General features: G+C 39.5%; 1 protein-coding gene across 1 annotated transcript in view; it reads right to left on the bottom strand.

Annotated features, from left to right (window-relative positions):
* The window catches only part of cnih3 (cornichon family AMPA receptor auxiliary protein 3), a 68,001-nt gene extending 46,097 nt beyond the window's left edge, over nucleotides 1-21,904 (bottom strand). The window contains 3 exon segments of the mRNA XM_044049482.1: nucleotides 1,987-2,055; nucleotides 21,312-21,410; nucleotides 21,413-21,904. Of these exon segments, the coding sequence (XP_043905417.1) occupies nucleotides 1,987-2,055; nucleotides 21,312-21,410; nucleotides 21,413-21,448 (204 nt within the window). The 5' untranslated portion in view covers nucleotides 21,449-21,904.
* Nucleotides 21,905-23,235: the final 1,331 nt, after the last annotated feature.

Here is a 23,235-nt window from a genome sequence, read left to right on the forward strand (position 1 = left end):
TAAATTAATAGTTTCAAAAGTTCATTCTCAGAATTATCATCATTGTCGAATGTAGACTGATAACAATATAAGATTAAACAAATTATCAGCAGCTTTAAGTGTAAACAAATACATCGCCATGGGAGGGATTCCATTGAACCCTGTTCTGCAGCAAGTCACTGCTATTAGTTCCATCATATAATGTAATAATAATAATAATAATTTACTATTATTAATAAAATTATGAATATTTCAAAGTACATATCAACACTGCTGTTGCATGTTATTTTCTCAGAAACTTTCCAGGGCTACGGGGAGCCTATGGGAGCTCATTAGAAAACATTCAACTTACTATATTAAACGGATGAAATGTTATATAAGAGAAACCATTCATGGCCACTCCATTTCATGTGAAAATTGTTAGCAGTGACGCATTTCATACAAGAAGCGGGAGGCCAGGGGAAAGGCTGCGTTTAGAAAACATGAGAGAGAGAGAGAGTGTGTGAGGAGAAGAGTGAAGTGAAAATTAGATGGATTTTTTTGTGCCCATTCCTCTGCTGAACTCTTTGATACGCTCTGTGTTGCATAATGATATGCAAATATGACAAAGTATGAAAGTGGCTATGATGAGTGAGGGGAAATCTGGTTCAATGCACTGTTTTCAGACTCTTGAAAAATCCCTTTCAAAGCTGGAGAACTCTTTTCATTCCATCTCTGCCTCTGTCTGTCTGTCTGTCTGTCTGTCTGCCTCCACCTCTTCTCTTTTTCCCAGTTACTTTTTGATCCCTCTCTCTCTCCTTCTCCAACATTCCTCCCCTGTCTTTTCAGCTCATCCCTGAGGAACAATAGAAGTCAATATTTCAAGGAGTCATACAGTCCAGTGCTCTTAAGTCAAAGTCACCTCCAGACTAACTGTTTGTGCTGCAACTGTAGCACCATGTATTATTAAGAGCCAGCTGTGTTGGTGGAAGCCCAAAGGGCTCATGGGAAGGGGGTTTAGCGAGCTGGAATTCATCCTAAAACAACTTTGCTTGGGGCAGCTTTGCTGTGCTGGCCAACACTAATGTATATCTTTGTCCACAGCTTCTCATGATTGCTGGTGTGCTGGATCCTGTGCGAGCAATGAACCACAACACGTTTTCTTTTCTCGCCATTGTTTGAATTTTTAAGCAAAAGGGTCACAGTAAAAGACAAGTGTGAGGTAAAGGGTGAAAAAGTGGCAGTATTTATATCCCCCACACTTATACAGATCAGCTTGGGCACATTTTAAACATCTTATATTCATTTCACAACTGAAAGAGCTGGGGAAATCAAACACACCGTGTTACTATAACTTGGCTATATGATTAATATTATTAGAATGCAATAGTGTTCTTATTTAAATAGCAAATCATATATATGAGGGGAATACGGTTCTGGGGCCCTGAGGGCCATACTGCCTGGAGTTTGCATGTGGGTTTTCTCCAGGTATTTCCGTTTCCTCCGACATGCCAAGGTCTATTGGACACTTTTGGACAAACTATCCAACAGTGAATTGTTTTGCGAAACCTGGGATTTAGGCTGAAGTTGTAGCAGCTGTTATGAGATCTAAAGCAGTTTCACTTGTCATGTTTACCTCTGTTCATTGGCTTTGTTTTATTTATGTCTGAAATAAGGCAGTATTTGTCATGTCGATTCATTCATACATGATGCTTTGCCCTCGTGTCTCAGAAAGCTCCGCTTGTCAGCGCGGAAGTGGGGGAGAGAAGGAGCTTACGACGTCAGGATGTTGCCAGCTGCCTGATTTAAAATGAATGGGGAGAGAAAATAAAACATGAAAGTTCCAGCGAGTAGCTGCTGAGAGACAGATCGAGAATGTAGAAGACAAGGGTGTCGATATCTGCAGCACAAATGGATTTTGGTCACTTTCCTCAGACAAAAGAAGCCAATAACTGCCAAAAAAACATGGAGGCAGTGTGTGTAGTAGTAGAAATGTACAGTTTAATTAAGAGGGGAGATGAAACATACCGCGTGGAGTGGATTCCCCTGATCAATCGGCACCTTGAAGTCAGCCTGGAGCTCATCAAAAGCCGTTATCTGAGAGAGACAGAGAGATGAAGAGGGGGGATCAGAAGTGATTACTATATCGTGAGTAGAACAGATGGACAACATAGGGGGAAAAAAAGCACATATTATTGCCAAAAGCCCAGTGTGTCTCAGCACCAGCATGCAAAATGCAACACTTAATGAATTCAGATAGTTGCTGTCGTCAAAACACAGTTTTCGTTGAGAACAGGTTCCAGTGGCTCGATTCCTTGGGACTGTTTGCCTGCTTCCACGATAGAAACATTTGTCCACACAGCTTTCGATTACTTTGCATGAATGTCATGTTGTCTGTTGTTGACGGTAAACTTTACTCTCCCCCGTCTAATGCGTTAACACGTTTTGTTGCAAAACCTACTTTCACTGTATGAATAATCCCTATTTCCATCCATGAAATTCAGATCATGATGACTGCTGTGTAATTTACACTAGTGACATGTTATTAGAGTGACCTGCTTATTTAATTTCAACAGAATAATTCATAGGTTTTATTACGTGTTCATTTCTAATTTCTAATTTTTATATCTGGTGGACCCCACAGACTAACAGAATGCTAATGCTTATAAACCCATTTGTTCCCACCCTCCCTCAACCAACGAGAATTGATAAGATTCATGGAATCACATCAAAAAGTAATATCTATATTGGAATGATAATCACTAAGTTCTTTTCAAATCTCACTCTATAATTAAGTATTGTCCACATGTCTCACAATGATTATGGCTCCTTGGGTCAAAACCCAAAATGCTAGTGCCCTCTTTATTACAGAGCTCCATGAATATCATCATTCTTATTCTAAATTAAATAATGTGATGGAATAATTATTGTAACCAGACAAAATATTGCGATTGAATCGTTTTTGAATGTTTGATACACACACAGGTTTCTTCTTTTTAAGACACTGCACTGACATCCATCCATTTGGACAGCCTAAACAAACCATAACCATAACCAGTTCATGCTTAACCCTAACCTTAATGTAAACATAATTCAAATATTAGCTCTAAACTTAACCATTTCCTCAGAAATGGGGGAAAAAAATGTAATATAAACAACAACAAATACATATATACTGGATATTTCACTCGTGAATAAATCTAATTAGTGTAATGTTTAGACCTTTTCACCAATGTTGTATAAAATGTGTTATTAATGTGTTATAAAAATCTGATGAAATAATGAAATGATCACGTTTTTGCCAACGGCTACTCGTCATCGACACAGACCACAGAATACGATATAGTCAAGGTCTGTTTCATAATAGATCTTCATTAAAAAAACAAACAAAAAAACATCTATTTCATAGTCATCATCATCATCATTATGATCATCATCACTAATACCATCTATTCCAGCTAAATGATGGGCTCACATCTGCCTCACAACCATGTAAGCTTATAGCACGCTTGAATTGGTGTCATTGCCGCCCACTCGCTGCCACATTGTGTGATGGCTCTTAATAACAACACGGAGTAATGATGAGCTGTAGCAAAAAAACACACAACACAAAACAGTGAACCACTCTATTGGTGTTGCAATGGAGACACTTGCTCTACAACAAACAAATGTTATTGCTCGATGAGCACCATTTCTACATTTTTGAGCCTCAGGAGGAAAGTGTGTGTATGTGTCCCAGATGTTCCTCATGTTGTGGGGACCCACATCTGTTCACACATTATGGGGACTTGTTAAGGTGAAGACATGTTAGGGTTTGTTCAGTATTAGTTATGGTTAAGGTTAGAGTAAGTGAATGTGAGTCAATGTAATGTTCTCTGAAGTCATGGAAACCAGAGTCTAACCCATTTTTTCTGGTCCTCACAACTTTAAAGAGCTTTTTTTGTGGGTTAAGTCCTGGGTTTAGGGTTAGAATTAGAATTGGGTTCAGGTTAGGTTTGGGTTAATGGTTACATATGTAGTTGTGATGGTTAAGGTTAGGGTAAGTGACTCGGGAATGCATTATATCTTTGAGTAGGAATGTAAGAATGGTGTGTGGGAATGTGTGTGTGTGTGTGTGTGTGTGTGAGAGAGGGAGGACAACATATGAGCGTGTCAATCAATCAGAGTATCTGCATAACATGTCAGAACAGAACATGTATGTGTGTGTGTGTGTGTGTGCAAAAGTCCATGCATCCACACATACAAGGGAATATGATGAAGACACAGATGAGGCAATGGTGTGTGTGTGTGTGTGTGTGTGTGTGTACTTGTACATGTGAAAGTGTTAGTGCCCAGTATGGGGAATTAACATCAGAGAGACAGCAGAGGTTCACACCATTCGCGGGTTATTTCCCTGGGCTCGCCCCCGCACTAACACACATCTCTCTTTACATGTTATTTCCCAGCAGACTCCAGCAGTGATCCTGGCTCATTGCCTCTCTGTGTTACAGTGTGCTAGCTTCCCCCAGGCTGTTCCTCATGGGATATGGGAATACACACACACACACTCAGAGAGAGAGAAACACACACCCACAAAAGTCTTCATGGTGCATAAATCCACCCATACACACTCCCACTCTTCAAAAGTGACACATGCAGAGCGTGAACGTGCAGAAAACACTGCAAACTGCCAACACCTCCTCACATGCAAAACATGACATGGACACGTAAACGCTCTCTATCACTGTTTTATGAACTTTTTCATATGTGCACCGACTTTTTAAAGATGACAAAACCAGATCAAGTCTTAAGATGAGCAAATTTCTATGGCGCAATTCTTACTTTCTTCACTAACGCCAACATTTTTATTAGACAATATTCAGTTTGGACTTTGTATTGTTTTACCTTGATTTTTGAGTTCTTTGTGTCTGGTTTTCTGTTCTTTGACTCCTCTTTTATTTTGTAGCTTTTCCTTCTGCATACCTTGTCAAATCTTGTTACTTCCTGTCCTGTCTTCCCTCTTGATTGCCTGCCCCGCCCTAATGTGTTTTCACCTGTGTCTGATTTTGTATTTGGGTTGTCAGTGTTTGTAAAACAATAACATTATAACAGTAGAGGTACAGCGAGGTAATATTTTGTGCAATCATTTTAACACTTTCACATGAAAATGCTTGGAAATCTAAATTGGTAATTGCCATATTTTAAAGCTGAAATACATGAAGTAAGTAATCTGTAGTGCGATGGCTTTGGATTTTAAATAGGTCGTTCCCGATGCTTCCTTTTAGGGCTACAACTACTAATAGATTATTAATGTATTACTAAATTAATTACCAACTATTAAATAATCAATTAATAGTTTGAATGTCTTCATAAATAATTAAATCAAGCTTTTTTGGCTTCTTAAATGTGCATATTTTCTAGTTCCTTTGCTTCATACATCAAAGAAAACATTACGACTTCATAATTTCATCATCATTTTGAGCGTTAGGGAAACAGCGATCAACATTTTCTGGCATTTTATGCACCAAACAACTAAAGATTCATTAAAAAAAAAATAAGCAGCTGATTAATCTGCGATAAAATAATCATTACTTGCAGCCTGGGTTCCATTACTGCCACTTTAATCACCTGATTACTCATGTGTTTGCCCCTCAAAGTCAAATGAAGCAAAGACACAGCGATGCCTGTTATCAATGAGTAATTAAGTGTTTTTAAACACTTTAAGTAGGGCATAAAGAGTTCTAATTTGGATTTTTCTTTCGATATTGCAATTGTGATTTGTGATAGAGTATTCTTAGATTTCTATTTATTTTCATTCAGATTCATGGTGCATTATCACTTGAGATATGATAACAATCTAAAGGAATATAATCTATTTTTTAATTGTAAGGAAACAAGCATTGTCAATGTAATAACTGCATATACATACTAGAGTAATAATGTAATACCAGAGGACCGAATCTAGAATATGTGACATGCTCTGAGGGTGATATCCCTGGCAATGATTAAGGATTCATTCTTTTTGCAAATCCAGCTCTGTTTTTCATGTGGATGTTTAATTTACCAGGCTGCTTTGAAGTCAAGGTTGGCTGCTACAAACAGCCAGCATACTGGCATCCCCCGCTCTCCTCTCTCTTGGCACACTCGGTTCTGTGTTTCAGAGCAGACTGTGGACTGATGCCTTGCTGTGTTTGTGTGCGTCTGCAACGAGAGAGTGGAACAGAAAGACGGATGTAGCCTAATTTGTTGTGCTTAAGTCCATAATGGTAAATTCAATGTTTATTTTCATTGACTATCGGTTGTTGGAATCTACCACCGACCAAAGATCGCTTTCCCTCTGTGCTGCCTTCAAAGAATCCACATAGAAATAACAAGATTAAGAACAACAACAGCAATCAGCGGAACCTCCACTCTAATGCGAACAACTACATGGTCCATTTAAATTATTCAAAGTGTGGCCTTAATTATTTATTGGGGATTTTAAATCCACTCAGGATGGGTTAATTTTCTGCACAGCCACTTCTCACCAACCTCTGATGCACAATTTATCACCCAATGAAGCTGCAGCTAAACAGCAGCGTCTTCAACGCATGTGACCAGATGAGAAGTGAACAAATGCTGGTCTTAATGGGTGAAATGGTTTGCTCTAACCATCAGACATGATGCAAAGATTAGAAAACAGGCAATCTCCCCATGAGCAACATTAAATTTTCATCCTGTCTCCAAGCAGAGAGTAAAGTCGCTAACCAAGAGACAGAGGTCTGATGTCAGTAAGAGGGTTTTTGGTCTTTGTGGCTTGATTTTAATGAAATGATGGGTAAACAAAGAGAGAACAGCTTGGATGCCAAATTATGAGGGTTCTCACCTGCTTCACATGCTGATGTTGTGTTGGGCTTTTCTCTTGTTACTCCGGCTTATGCAGGTTAAATGGAGACTCTGAATAGCTTGTAGGTGTGATTATGAGCGTGAAGGGTGGATTGTCTCTACAGGGTTCACCCCGCTTTCTGTCAGTTGTCAGGTGGAATGGCTCCAGCTCCCCCACAAACTTGAAATAATACGGCAAAGGAAGGCACTGTGCTACACACTTCCGAAAAGGTCATTGACTGGCCATTTGCTGTAGGAGCTGGCTTGTTTGCGTAATCACTCGCATGTCAGTGTAGGCCTTGTATCTGTGCTGAACACCTGGGTAACAGTATCTGTGCTCAACACCTTGTCAGGAAGAGACGGCTGTAAAAGGTTCCCCTAACTCCCTGAACAGTGTCTCTTGGCACAGTCGAACCCATGGGATCAAAGGAAACAAAGCACTTCAGCCCACAAACTCCCCCAGCAAAAAGAAATCATATCAGCATTACATCAGTCTGCATTATTCAGCTGTCAGGACGTCCAGAGCAGCAACAAAGGCAAACGATAAGCACATATAATGCAACTACTTTCTATACCATGCATTGTTAGCTTCAGTACGCAGTTTAATTGCACTATTGTCCTTCTCCTAGAACAAAGACTGCCTGACTTCACAACAGTAGGTGGCGATATGCAACCTTTCAGCTTGATAGTATTAGGCGCTTCCCAGTTCACCTATTATGTCCCAACTCAAAAGCAACGTTAGCTGGTGGATAGTTGGTAGCATGTCGAATTCTACCGTCCAATAACTTCAAAATATTTCCTTCTTTAAGCTAACAGAGCATGAATTTTAAACATATACACAAATTCTCCTTGTCAGTCTGAATTTCACCATGTTTTTTTTTTGGGTCAAAGTCATTAAAAGGTTACGGTTTGACAAAATAATTTGTAGCATCAGCTAGCACGTGTAGTTTACATTTAACAGTGACTTAAACTTCTGATACAAATATTTATAATTAGAGCTCATATTGAGAGTTACATTACCATGGAAACAGTGCTCACTATAGTATTTGCTTCCTTAACTTTAAGACGCTGTTAGTAAGATCATTTTTCTGCGGTTTATTGATTTTGCATCATTAAAAAACAAAAACAAAAAAGGTTCTCAAATATTTAACTCACTTAACACAGTATTTTTATGTTCATAACAGAACATGATTACTGTCTGCATGATCTTTTTCACGCAGAATCTTCCAGTTAATCAAATGTATTTTTCTTCTCCACCTGTGCTCATGAATGAGCAGAAATATTTTATTAAGGTAGTATAAGCATAAGGTAGCATGCAGATCAATGCTTTTGTAATAGGGTTGCAAAACTTGCAGAATGTAAAAAAGTGGCGATGCGATTCCCCTTTTCTGGGCGGCTTAGCAAGTTGTTATTAAGTTGATGTTTCCCGCTTTTTCGACGACCCCTTGTGTGATCTTTGGCCTTTGGCCTCTGCTCGTGTTCTGTGCAGGCTAAGCTTTGACATGAGGTCAAACAACATCATGCACCAATAAGAACAGACACTTTTCACAACAGTCATCTTGATTTGACAGTGTGGTAAAACAGAGGTGTTATTAACCACATTAACATAAATTCAGTCCTACTTGATTAACTAACTGGATCAATATTGTTTATCGACTTACTCAATGTCAGATCAATGTCTATAATATAGTATAATTTATTCCAACAGGTGCACGAAAACTAACAGAGGAGTGTCTGAATAAAGAATCTGAATAAACCCACACAAAGACTTGTGCCACCGATGTAACAACATGTCTCCATCTCTCTTAAACAGTATATTTTACATGGCCTGGCAGTGGTTAATGTTTATTTTGCACTGTTGTTTGCACGTGTGTAGCTAAATGATAGCAACCTAGTGTGCTATTGTTGAAACAGCAGCTCTAGTATAACAAAGCTTGTTGGCTGCACAGAGAAAATGCAGTTTCCTAGCAATAATATCAAGCCAGAGTTACAGTGTTTTTTGTGCCTCTGCTGACCAAGAGTGTCAATCTATTTGTTTTGCAGTCTCATATTATATGTGTAGACCACACAGTTAGTGTAGTGGTTAGCGGTTAGTGCTTTGTCTCTATATGTGGCCCTACTGGCAAACTGTCCAGGGTGTACCCCGCCTATCACCCAATGTCAGCTGAGATTGGCACCGCGACCCCCCGCGACCCTCCTGTGGAGGATAAAGCGGTAGAAGATGGATGGATGGATGGATGGATGAACATAACTTGGATATATTTACTTTGGGGTATTACATTTACTAATGAATTCCAAAAGTCAAAATGCATGTCTCATGAGGCCAAAGTGACCTTTGACCACCGTAAACATGTGCCAAATGGATTGTTTTCGGAGTTAGAGTGACCTTGTCCTGGTGACTCTCTAATCAGTTCATTCTCCAGTCCCATCCTCAAGCATTTGTGCCAAATACTCAAAAAGCATAATTTAATATATCAAATCACAAGTAGTTAGCGGGTAACACCTTTACAACCATACCTGACTAGAGCTGCCACAACATTTAACAGCAATTTGATGAGCACTATAATAACGTTTCCAAGTTCACACACATATAATGAAAAACATATACATTAAGTCTCACACATATACATTAAGCCTCTAATTTGTGAGCAGCTGTGGGTCATCCTCTACATGGTTTACAGACTGATGTGTCCCTGGGCAAGACACTTGATCCCACTTTACTCCTGGCAGCTGTGCCAGCAGTGTGTGAATATTAGTTGTGTGACATATAATTGCAAATAGAAGTGCTGTATGAATGCGTGAATGGCAAAATTATAAACAAAAGCACTTTGAGTGGTGGGCCATACGGTGGTCTAGTGGTTAGCACTCTCGCCTTGCAGCGAGAAGACCCGGGTTCGAGCCCCGGTTGGAACAAGGGCCTTTCTGCATGGAGTTTGCATGTTCTCCCCGTGTGTGCGTGGGTTCTCTCCGGGTTCTCCGGCTGTCTCCCACAGTCCAAAAACATGCAATGTGGGGATTAGGTAAAGTGTGAGAGTGAATGGTTGTTTGTCTCTAGTTGTATGTGGCCCTGCGATGGACTGGCGAACTGTCCAGGGTGTACCCCGCCTATCGCCCGATGTAGCTGAGATTGGCACAGCACCCCCCGCGACCCTCTGGTGGAGGATAAAGCGGTTAGATGATGACTGACTGACTGACTTTGAGTGGTCACAAGCCTATAAAAGCACCATTATATACCTTATAGGATTAATGTATCTCCTTGCAGTCAGATGTTCTGTAGATATGGGCAAAATGAGCTTAAATTTATGTGACAATACTCTATTGTGATATTGCAGTAACAATTTCAAGGGTATTTAGCGCTATGTTAAAACAACAGCATTGATATAGAACGACAAAAACTGACATGTACCAAATGTACCAAACCAAACCAATCTCCAGTTTGCAAATGGAAGGTATATGATGTTTACATGGCTACTTATCAATCAAGAACAGGGACAAAGTGAGGCTGTTTTTCAAGCCAAAAGCCTGCATGCGACCTTTATTTGTTTCTGCTCATCATTAACAGCACTGCCTGTCACACTGACTGTTATCCACTACTGCACATAAGCAACGGAAGCCTCTTCACACAGAAGGGAAATCTATGCAAATCTTATTGAGTGTAATTCCACGAGTCCACACAAGCCTTACCTCTTCACAGATCACATGGCCCAGAGACATTGTCACAGACTAAACATAGCCACAAAGAAACCGCTGGGATAGCAATTTGTCTAATGTTGCAAGTATTGTGTCAGTGATGGAGCTGCTTAATGGGAACAGTCAGGGCTTCTGAAAATGCACTGCGATAAGACTGTTGTTTCCCTAAAATTGCCATGAGTCCTCTGTGACATTATCACTAAAAAAAGCTAATGAAAAAAAAGAGGAAGCAAGGCTGTTAAAGCTGCACATTTGTCAACATTAAGGCTGACAATAATCTGTTATTATTCAGCGATGAAGAGTGGGTGTTGCAGCAGGTGATGATGCTGTATTGTGAGAGGAAAGGAAGTGGAAAGGGAACAAAAAAAAAAAAAAAAGGAGAGGACAAGGATCACCCATATAATCCCCCAGTGTATGCACTGTGCAGTGAAAACAATAGAAACAGTAGAGTCAGGATGATGGATGAGGAGACCGCGGGGGTTAATGAACACATGGATCGATGCAGGACCAACCAAGCTATATAGTGAATGCCACCTCCATTAGCTTCCAGTGACTGGTGCCAGAAAGCCCTGTTGACAGACTGCCTCATTGAGATTACAATAGGCCTATACACCTATGCATTTCTTTCACCTGATGTCTTACTAGGGCAACTTGAGTACAAGGTACTTTCTTTACAGTTCAGGGTACTTTGGTGGGAAATCAGTGGGACCGTAATGTGGGGATGTCACATTTTCCAAAAATCACGTTTGACGTGCACAAGTTAAGGTAGCAGGTTGTTTGTTAACTTGTGACACTTTATGTCACTTTATGTGAAATACATTTAGCAGAGTAGACTGCGGTGGTAGGCGTTTATTCCGTGTCCCAATTAAATTAATCTCAGGCTGTCGTTGAACATGCCTGACGTGTTTGACACTCGGGGGGGAAGTTTTTAAAACACTTACGGTTAAATGGTGTGGGTCAACGAGAATACCATCTCTGTTTTATACTGGGTAGTCTGACCTGCTGACCTAGCAGGGACCGTAATTTCAATATAATTAGCCATGTTTTCTCTGCTCCTCACATCATTGAACTCGTCATATGATTGGAAAATGGAGGCTTTATGAGAAAACTTATCTTCAACCTATTTAACCTTACTTAATACATATATATCTATATATATTAACAAAATTACATTTAAAAACTTGTGAACCATGACAGGTTCGTGGGTTAGAGTGTTGCGATTTCAGTTTCGATATGCATATGTCATTGCAGGCTTAGTCTAGAGTCAGGTCATTCATTCCTCTTTTTTTACCTCCCTATATTACGTAGAGTCATCTAAAAACTTAAACTTCCTCAAAATAAACTTTTGGATGAAAAAAAACACATTTTTTTTATTGACAGCAGTATATATGGATTAAAATAAAATAGTTTAAACCTAGAAATATGTGAAACTAATATTATACATAACAATCCTTTTACATAGGAGCCCACCTTTTTTGAGTCAATTCTTAATTAATCTTATGTAAAAGGCTTGACAAATTCAATTTGATCTAAGTTGTGGAACCAAAGGTCTACATCAGCTATTGAACTTACTTGAAGCCAAGCATTGAAATGAAAAGTATGTCACATTCACTTTTTGGTCATTTGCAACCATCTTATTTAAAAAAAAACAATACTAATTCAGTGGCCTCTGGACAGGGACACTGGTTCCCAGCCTAAGACGTTACTTTAATGAAATTGATTGTTACTTAGAGTTAACATTTAGACTGTTAGACCTATATATATTTATTGCATAAGTGATGTACAATGAAATCATAGCTCTCCCTGCAGCTACTAAAGAACAAGAATGCAAACCCATTGGTATTAATAGAATTGGAAGACTGAATAAATGCCTCAAATTGCAAGAAGAGCACAGTGTAAAAAAAAAACAATATAAACAATATAACATTTTTGGTCTCACATTAACAGATAACTGTTTTTCAAGTGTTCTCTTTAGTGCAATTATGGCTTTTTAGCCTGTTTAGTCTGTGCTTCCATGCTTCTGAAATGCTTCCCATAAGACAAAGGTTCTCAAAGCTGACGTCCAGGGTGAAACGGGTCTTTAAGAATGTCATGTGCTCTCCTGAAGCAGTGTGTCAGGTAAATGACCTCCAGAGAGGAGAGAGGGGAGCTGATGATTTTCTGTGGGACTGTGGAAACAGCCCTCTGGAGTACGTTCTTGTGTGCTGAGGAGCAGCTGGCAAACCACTCTGAGATGCAATAACCCGGCACTTTTGATAGTGCGGTGATAAAAAGACACAAGTAGCTTCATAGCCAAGTTGAAATGGAGGGTATACAGGCTCTGCTGTCCCTTTTTAACCAGAGCAATGGTATTTGTATTCCACATTTCTCTCCACACAGTTTCAATTGATGATGGTGGGATTAATGGAAATTAATGATTATTTTGTTTCAAAGGTCCATGGATCTCCTTGGTTTTGGAGCAGACTGCACCTCAGGCTACATTTTCTGTCCGAACCTGCCCCCACAGGTGTTCTGTATTTTTTTGTCTGAGCCAGACATAAACTGAGTAAACTGAAGCTTATTCTGATTATCAGGATGTTGTAGCCTTTATTTATAGTTATAGCAAAAAGCTATTGTTCCATCTAGGAGGAAGCAACTAATAGCCCCAACACATCCGCACATACAGATACACTATTATGAGTATAAAAGCATTTCAGACTGTAACTGCTGATAGCTATAATCCAACCATCGTGGGGGTTATTTTGAGTTGTTGTGGTGGAAAAGAAATAATATCCACTGTAGAAAGCTTCAATAGCCTGTGTTAGCAGCTGCATTGTCTTGTTTTATATCGTTGTGTGTATTTTTTCTTCATTTTTTTTTACAATGGATCTTTGCTGCATGTTCGGCTGTCAAAGCTTCCCCACAACAATCACTATGATCTCACGCTGGTACCAAACGCTATCAAACTTTGTCTTTTGTTATTGTATTGACTGAAGGACAACCAGCAGCAGAAATCACATACTGTGCAATAAAGACATACAGTTGTCTGTTTCTACATTAAGTGACTCTGGATTAAATATTTTTCCAATCGGGCAACTAAATTATGCATTTTCTTGAATTCCCTATGCAGCATTTAGTAAATATTGAATGAGTGAATTCTTTAAGACATGGCCAACAATTGTAACAAGAATATTAAGTGGCAGCCACATCTTTATTTCATGCTGCTATTAAGACATGAATAATCCAGATGGAGACAGTGCAAAGTTAGAATGCCCTCACCAGCACATTTTCAATTGCTTTGGTCTGATCCTGTCTGAGCTAAGGGGAGACACTCTACTTCGAGAAACTTTTCGTTGATAAATCATCCCTGCGTTATTTTGTTCTCTCCTCATTTGCATTGCCACCCTTTACTTATTCTTCATGATTGATTGATTGATTGTATCCTGCAGCACTCATCCATTCATCCATCCAGTCCAGTCCACCCAAGGCTGAACCCCTGAGTGCATGAAATCCATAGTCTCTGTGGTCTTTCCCCCCTTTTCTTCTCCATCACGCCATCATCACTGCAGCTCCTGTCATTCGTGTCTCCTTCAGCAGACACTACATCATCCTCCTTCCATTCATCTTCCTGTGACTTTCTCTGCTCCTTTCCTATGGGTCTTGTCCACTTTGTCCTCGGAGGACCATTACGGTGGATGTCTGTGGTGTTTCACAGCACAGGAACAAGCATAGACTTTGAAAGAACCTGAAGCCATGTTTGGTTAAATATCATTTCAGTATTGATTCCTCATTTTGACATAGAGGTCAATATAACTTTTTTTTATCTTTCATATTTGCCAAGGTGGCTAAGAACACATTTTCCCGCAAAGTGAAAACAGATAGTACTTTTATCTCTTTACAAGCACTTTTAACAAAACATTTATTGACTAAACACTTATGGTCTGTCTCCCAAAGCTGCACTTTGTGCCTGCACTGCAATTCAAATAAAAATGTATGCATTAACTAAATATTTAACCATAAAACAGATCATTTAAAAACTTAAACTTCCCAAAAAAACAACTTCTGTCTTATTGACTCAGCAGTATTTACCAAGGATAAAATTGTTTAAAGTTAAAAATACATAAAAAAAAAATACTTTAAAATTTGCAAAATTATATCTCATCGAGGGAAAGTCCTCTTTCCTTTTTTTTTCTCTTCTGCCAACTTCTCTCTAAAACTTGTACATTGCAACAACTTGTTTTGCTCCATCATCAGAACACCGCAGAGACAGGAACAGATGAGGGAGTGTTATGGTTGTTCTGTGCGAACGATTATTCACATGACACCTCTGTTAAACCCGTGAATGCCTTGTGTACTTGTCAAAATCTCAGTGTGACGCAGAGCTGCGCTCAGCAAGGAAGCGATGTCGGCAGCAACGTTAGCTGAGCTTGTCCCCTTTAAAATACCATGCTACAGTTTGTATGCGATCCTGATGTGTAGCGTCGCTTTGGGCGAGCCCCGTTAAGGCAGGTGGAATGGTGAGGGTGGATTAAATAAAGATGTAATTACATCATTTGAATTATTATGTACACTTTGTCGTAGCTTTATGGCTGATTACTGTTGACAACATAATATTTAAGTCATTATTTAAATAAATATCTTGAATTTTACACTATAATAACTTACTTTATTTAAGCCATGTATAATAACATCCTTTTTCTTCTAATTGAATTAACTTTAAACTCTTCTACAGTCATTATTTTTATTGTTTCTATAACCTTGTTTTATGAACCACCATGCTGGATGTAGCAGAAATGAATCAGAGTTGCACTTTAAATCCATGAAGATTGACCGATATATGACAAAACTTGATTTGAATACATCCGATCCTTGTAATTCCCCCAGCATGCCTTTTATAAGTTTGGAAACAGCCAGAGAGGAGATTATTCCAGACCTGTATCTTCAACTTCCTGATTAGCTTCCATTCATCTTACTCCAGAGTCACTGAAAGTTTACAAGAGTCTGGAGGGAAATAAAGGGACGCAATCTGGCTTTGAGACAAACATTCAACTCTGGCGTCTACCAGCTAAAGATAACATTGTTGTCAATAATTGCTGTGTTAACGTTGCTGTGCAGACTTATTAAATCATGGACTCGGACTAGATTTACCACAAAATATGTTGCTTGTGGATTCCCGTCACTTAATCTTCTTCTACCCCCTATGAGCATATAACACCATATTCATTTTTATGATGAAAACAGTCAACAACATTCCCATGTTGTCTAGTATATACAGTCTAGAGGTTATCTACCAAAGCTCTATCGACAGAATGAGGCTCACTAAATTCAAGAGTAACACTGAACTTTAACCCTAACCCTAACCCAGATGAAAAGTACCAGAAGTCAATAAAAAAAACAGTATTCTTCTCCTTTTTCTAGCATGAAACAATTCTAAAACATCAAGAATTCCAAACAGAGTGTGATGTGTTTGTTACAGGGCCAGCACTTCTACTTCAAGAACCCACAGATCAAGCGGAATATACACCAATGAGTGAGACCATGCTGTCAGAGACAAGCTTTTCTTTCTTTAACTGCTCAGACGCTGAGCCCAACAAAAATATTTACCACTGCAGAAGCTGCAGGAGACACTGACAACCATTATCTTCTATATACTCCTCTACAACTAAATAGCATTGTTATACCAAAATGTAACTTGTTACTGTTGACAGACGTACATTTTGTGGAGCATGTGTGTGTATACATATGCATATACACATATTTATACAATATTTCTTTCTAAATACAGTATGTAAATATTGATTTTACATAAATGTTCTACATTTTCTGGACTATAATGTTAATCAAAATGAACAGAATAATAATAATAATAAAAGATCATTAGTTGCAGCCATAATTAGGTGTAGGCATCACCAAGGCATCTAGGTTAATGTTAGGCTGCAGTGTCACGCCAGAAAACTCTGGTATTAATATACATTTATAAATGGGAATTTCTCCTCGGGGTTAAAGTGCAACTAGACACAATTCTGCTTGCTGCATTTAGTTACTATTGCATCTAAACAAAGCTCACAACAGGAGGTGGTTTGCTCTGTGTCTGATGCTGCAAAAGAGAACTTGTTCAGTGCAACTGAGGAGACTTTTCAGGAACAAACTCACTGCTCTCTTGTGAGTCTCTCTGAGGAAATGAGTGAATGAGCTACAGCGCTGCACTGATATGGATTACGGAAACCCAAGGCAAGTCGCAGTGGAAGTTCAAACACATTTGATTTGAAGTGTAACTAAACCCACAAACAACTTTTCAACTTTTTTAAACCAGTGTGTATCTGATAATGTTATTTGTTGATCCAGGTGTAAAATCAAAAAAGTATTGAAATTATACAATTATATATTGGCTTTTTTTTTCTCAAAATCAGGAGGAGTTAGCTACAGAAGAGGGGGGGATTTGTTACCCTTTAAATACAAACTGCCCTATAATATATAGCCCTTAACAGCAACCCACAAGTGACCAAAGTGCTTCACAAAATAAAAGCATTGCAGATATAGCATAAAAAACACATAGAAAAAAAAATCATGAAACATAAACCAAAGCATCAAAATAAAAGCATAAAAATAATAAAAACCACCCCGCCTTACATATTTCTCACAATTGCTGACTTTCTTATGTACCACCACAGTCCCCTCCACCTCTCCTATACTATTGGTGTTGGCAAAAGCATAATCTAGGAAATATATGTAAATAAATGTTAAGGGAAAATGGAGTGATAAGAGTTACACTGTACTTCTTTATTATCTATTCTATTATTCTATTATATTTTATTAAAAACCTACCATAACATAATGGAAACCCCAACTGGGGGTGAAAATGACATCAGTTTGACATTCTACCCTCTGCCATGCTGCCAGGACAGTCTCTACATCATAACTGTGCCACGGGGCGCGCCCATCTATCAGATGTGCACCAAAAGGAGCGTCTGACTCGCTCTTGACTTTAATGACACTTAGAGCACATTAGGGACTGTGGTTACAAGGGAGGGGGATCACTCAAGCAGAGAAGGAGCTGCTAAAGCACTGAACCATGGAGCTCAGGGGAGGCCACAGTTCACCCTCCATGTTAATTAAAATGGCTTCCAAATCGCTTCAGCAAGTGCTCCCATAGGCTGTGATGTGATCTTGTATCTTATGTAATGAACAGACAAGTGGCAAGTGGTTGGAAATGAGACATTTGCGGTGTGATTAAATAATAGGTTTGCTTTAATATTGTTTTTAGTCCAACTGGACGCACGTCTTGGTAGGTTGCCGAAATGTTGTTAGAGAGCGTTCACTGGGGCAGATGTATGAAAATGTTAGGGTCCATTTTCGATGTCATTTATCGGAGTATATAGAGGAGAGAGTGGGAGACACGTGTAGGAGAATTAGTAAAGGGTAACTGATGCTGAATGATTATTTTGTTTTTGTAATTGATCTAAAAGTCCAAAATAAAAAGAAGACAGCAGCGTCTATGAGTTGTGTTTATAGCCTTATAGCTCAATCCATACCTTCATGGAAGACTTTGTGCAGTCAAAGGCAGTTCAGGGGCAAGCATGTGCTCCATGTGGCTGTTTTATTGCATCACTACTTAAAGAATCTTCCATGTATTTCTACTCTGGACTACTCTGAAACCTGGAAAATAAAAAAAATTGCCTGGAGTCATCTGTCACATGTGATGCATATGTAGCATGTCTACCAAATATCCCTTGCGTTTCTTTTCCAACCAATGTCAAAGCGGGCACCGCACACACTGACACTCTCAGTAAGTCACCTGCCAAGACTGAAGGCTGTCAATCAAACCGTTTTGCGAGGAACAGCAGATGAACAGAACATCCGTTGGTGTGCCGTGTAAGTCATATATCTGTTGTGTTTCTACTGATAACTCTTACATTTTTCTATCCTAACGCCAACAAAGTCGGCTCTGCACACACGGCAGTCCTTAGTAAGTCACCTGCCAAGCGTGACGCCTGTTAAGCGGCTGATTGGACAGCATCTATAGGTGGATTATTCATGATATAATCTGTTATCAAACTGCATCGTTTTGTATCCAGTCAATCATGCTGTGAACCTTTTACAGCACCACAGTCAGATCTGGTGCCTCTTTATTACCTGACCCACTTACAGTGAGGATTATTGGCAGAAGTATAAGTTATTTTCAGTGAGTTTTAAAGTGACACAGTGAAGGACGTCAACCTTCAGATAATGTCTCCACGATTATTTGATGATGCATCAGCTTGCGACAGGGTGACTGGCACCTCTGAGCCGGTCTGCATCACCTGTACTGACACTATGTAACTCCTGGTTTCAGGTCTATGCCACAAAAAGAACATTCTACTTTATGGCAGTGAGCTTGCCCTAAATTCATTCATAAATGTACCATTGTTCTTTTGTCGCTTTTATCTGGGTCAAATTTCATTTCAACGATCTTGAGAAATAAAACTACGTTATCATATTTTTTCATAAAATGCTACAACGTAGACTACTGCATCTGGTCTGAATCAACTTATCAAGAGCAAATCCTACATTGTGTTACTTCAATGAACCGTGACAGCACCACAGTCTTGTTCTGGCCCTGTTTCATTACCTGACCCACGAATAATGAAGACCTCAAACCACACAGAGTCCAGTGATTAATGATAATAGATTTTCTAAAGATAGCAAACATGCTTTTCACACTTTTTTTTTAAACCCAGACCTTAACAGCACACTGTGATTGGCAGAAGTATCAGTTACTCCCAGTGAGTGTTAATGAAACATTAATCAGCAACTGATAATACATAGAGAAGACCAGCTAATGAGCTACTTCACCCGGCAGCGGATGATTTGATGGATTAATGTCGATTAATGACAGAAGTCCACCTTTGTGCAGTCGTTTGTCATCCTGTAACTCAGTGACTCAGAAGCACATGTCACCTGCTGACAGGACTGGTGAAAAGTCTGAGTCAGAGGACTTCATTGCTCACTTTATTCCCATTGTTTTCTTCTTCTACATGGCCTGTTTCTGTTTCATACAGCCTCGTCTCTGTTTATGTTCATTTTATTTATAGACTGATTGTTCCCTGGGTAGGTTTGACTCAGCACGCTGCGCTGCTGCTCAGGAGGTAAAAGTAACCCGACTCCTACTTTTAAGCAGATTATGTCGATAACGTAAAATGTAACAGTTGCAGCCAAAAAAAATAAAATCCTGGCATTTGGCAGGTGGCTGGTGTTAATGTGCAGCCTTGGCTCTGCTCTCCCTCTTTCCACAGCTCCACATATTCCCAGCTCGCAGCCTCCTCCTAATTATGTTTCCTCGCAGTATGGAGCCCCACAGCTTATTATTGTTGCTGCGTGTCTGTATGTCGCCGTGAATGGGGGGAACTCGGCGGAGGAGGCTTTTTCTACTGTTTTCTGCCGTGTTAAGCAGAATGAGAGATAAAGCCCGATGCAACGTGGGGGATTATTGCTGAAGCTACAGAATGTTGCCTTCCATTGTGTTTCCCTCCAACGGTGTTCAAACTTACATCAGACAGAGCTGAAGGAAGCGTTTGCTGCCTTCAGCTCTGGAGTGGGAATCATATGAACATCTTTAAGATGTTTGCCTCTGTAACGGCTTGTCCTTCTGTTTTTGCATAATCACTCCTTCTATCAGAGTCTGCACTGTCACCGTCATGGTCGTTCAATTTCTGCTCCCTGAGCCGACACGTGGGTCAGTGTCTGACAGACGCGCAGGCCGATTATTAGCTGTAATTGCCTCAGCATCAGTCATCACGTCTGTTGATGTTTCCAGCACAAAAAAAAAGGAGGCAGCCCTGTGGCTGTAGCCTGGAAGACCTGACCCAAATTTGTCTTTACATAAGGCCCCTGCATGATGGAGATGGTTACCCAGGGAGCAAATAATGAGATTATTCACATATCATGATGCAGTCTGTCATATTGGCACTGGTGTATGAGCTTGGGGTTTGATTAGAGGCAGAGGAAGAGAGGAGAGAGATGAGATGAGAGGGAGATCAGGCTCCAGATACAAGATTTCCTCACTGATGTGGAGGCACGAGTGTTTCCATTGATCTTGGATACTGCACGTGAGTGCAGGCATTCATGGATATCAAACTGGGTCATCGCTACAGCTGAACAATTTGGGGAAATGATTGTGATTTTTCTGAGAGAAATGTATTCCCTGTACGAGACACCATCACAATATTAACTCTATATTGGAATGCAAGGTTGTAAACGTAGATGTTTCTATGTTTGTATGACTGTATTTATAAATTGGACTGTAGATTAATACATTAGTGGCCTTCTTTGCAATAGGGCTGCGACGAAGGATTATTTTCATTATGTTTTGATATTTCTGCGATTAATGGAGTAGTCCTGCGGTCCATAAAATGTTGAAAAATATTGACGGATATGTCCCAAACCTCAAAATGATGATGTTCTCAAAAGTCTTGTTTTGTCCACAAACCAAAATGATTTAGTTTTAATCAATTATTTGAAAACATTCTCATTTACGAAGCTGAAAATTAACAAAACAACAACAGTTGGCGATTAATAATTGATTGCACCTTAATAAATTATGTTTTTAAATTGAATTGATTTTGAATGTTTGGCCCAGTGAAAAGAAAATAAGCAGTAATGATATTGGACGCATGGGGATACAGGTGCACACCTGTCCTGCTGTGGAAATGAAAAATCCTGCAGCTTTAAACGGTGCACGAGCTACACGCACACGGATGTGAGCAGTGTATAATTCACAAACAGCACACCTGTGTCCAGCAGACACAAGCGTCTCCAGTGATGGACGACGAATCTCAGAATAAAGCAAATGTGCAGGTACTTACGTGCCATATTGCGAAGAAGATCAGGGACACACAGAGGACCAGAGACAGCATGTAGCAGAAGGCAGCAAAAGTGAACATAATTGAAAACGGAAACGATGAAGAATTTCCCAGAGGAGCACAATCCCACTGACAAACATCTACAAAAAAGAGTCAAGGTGGGAAAGAGAAGCCAAGAGAAGGAAAGTTCTCACGGTGCCATGGAGAGCCGAGGCGGTACCGGCACCATGACTTCGCCCTTCGCAACAAATTGTTGCAGAAAACCTCCTCAGATGATGGTGGTGGTGGTGTTGGTGATGATGGTGGTGGTGGTGATGATGATGATGAGGAGCAGCAGCAGCCGCGCGTCCTCCCACCAGCAGCGCCGATGTGACTGAAGTCAGAGCTGCTCTCAAATCAGCGCACTTGGCGTGATCAGCGCTCAGCGGCCGCGGCGTCAGAGAGATGCTCATGTGAACCGCAGGATGTGAGGCGGCACGGAGCCGGTGAGAGGAGGAGGGTGACGCGCAAAAGCACCGGGGAAAGGTGATCCATTCAGCGGCGGCAGGAGCAGTCAGTCAGACAGACAGTGCTACTGTTTCTGACTCTGACTGGAGCTCCTCACCTCTCTCTCTCTCTCTCTCTCTCTCTCTCTCTCTCTTCCCCTGAAAAATCAGCTGCAGTAGAAGCGGGGAGCACAGCGCGTGAACAGGTGGATTTAAAAAGCGCAGCGCGCGCGGTTCCTGCGCCTGTGTGTCTGCGTGGTGCGTGCGCGTGTGTCCAAATCTCCAGTATATTTCCCATTCATCTTTTATATATATATATATATATATATATATATATATATATATATATATATATATATATATATATATATATATACAGTATATATATGAAGACGTCGACCAGTTGCAACTTCATAGTAAAAACAACCATAACAACTAAAATGTGTAATTTCTTGAACAATAACCACAACAGCTTCATGTATGTTAAGCACCTTTTTAAAGACCAGATCAATGAAAGCCAAACAAGTTGACAGACAAACTAAATAAAAGTAACAACAAGGAAATAAATGTACAATAATAATGGTTATAAAAGATTAAAAATAAATAAAGCACTTGAAAACAAAGATGATGATAGTTTTTTCTTTTTTTTTTCTTTGCAAGTCTGAGCTAAAGTCCAGATCTGACACACCATGAATAGGAAAATCAGTGACCACCACATGAATGAATGAATGAATGAATGAATGAATGAATGAATGAATGAATGTTCAAACAATCCACCTGCAGCAATTATTATCTTTAATTCCCAGCTGAACTTCTTGTTGATTTTCTAAATATAATATGTCTGTATGTGTGTTTATTATTAGGTTATATTAATCATACAGGTTTTTTTTTTTTGTTTTTTGTTTTTTTTCATTATCTAAATATTTCCCAGCCAAAACTGGTCTAAAGTTTGACTGATTTGACTGTTACATTCACCTGTACAGTATTAATGAACCACTTAATCATTCGGTGTAATTTGCATTTTTATTTGCACTGAAATGCTGTTTTTCTTTGAGTTGAACTATGCTTGACAGCAATATGAGGGTTTAAGATTCAGCATTCCTATAAAACCTTTTGAAGTCACAAGTTGCATGGACATGATAAGTAATGCTCTATTGTATATTACATTTTGTATATATTCATCTGCACTTCATGGAGGCCAGTTTGAAGTATCTCAAATCAGCAAGACACCTCATTATGTTGGAATAGAAAGACACACATCTGACCACCTACCCTGAACATAGAAAAAGGAGATTACTTAAATTGGACACGCTTAATAAATAAATGAAATGATTGATTTAATTATACATTCTTAAATAAAGGACAAACATTGCACTTACTATAAACTGAACTATCTGCCATATCTGATAGGCATACAATGAATTTGAGGGGTTGGCGCCACC

This window comes from Solea senegalensis, linkage group LG17, assembly GCF_019176455.1.
Source record: "Solea senegalensis isolate Sse05_10M linkage group LG17, IFAPA_SoseM_1, whole genome shotgun sequence".
Lineage (NCBI taxonomy): Eukaryota > Metazoa > Chordata > Actinopteri > Pleuronectiformes > Soleidae > Solea > Solea senegalensis.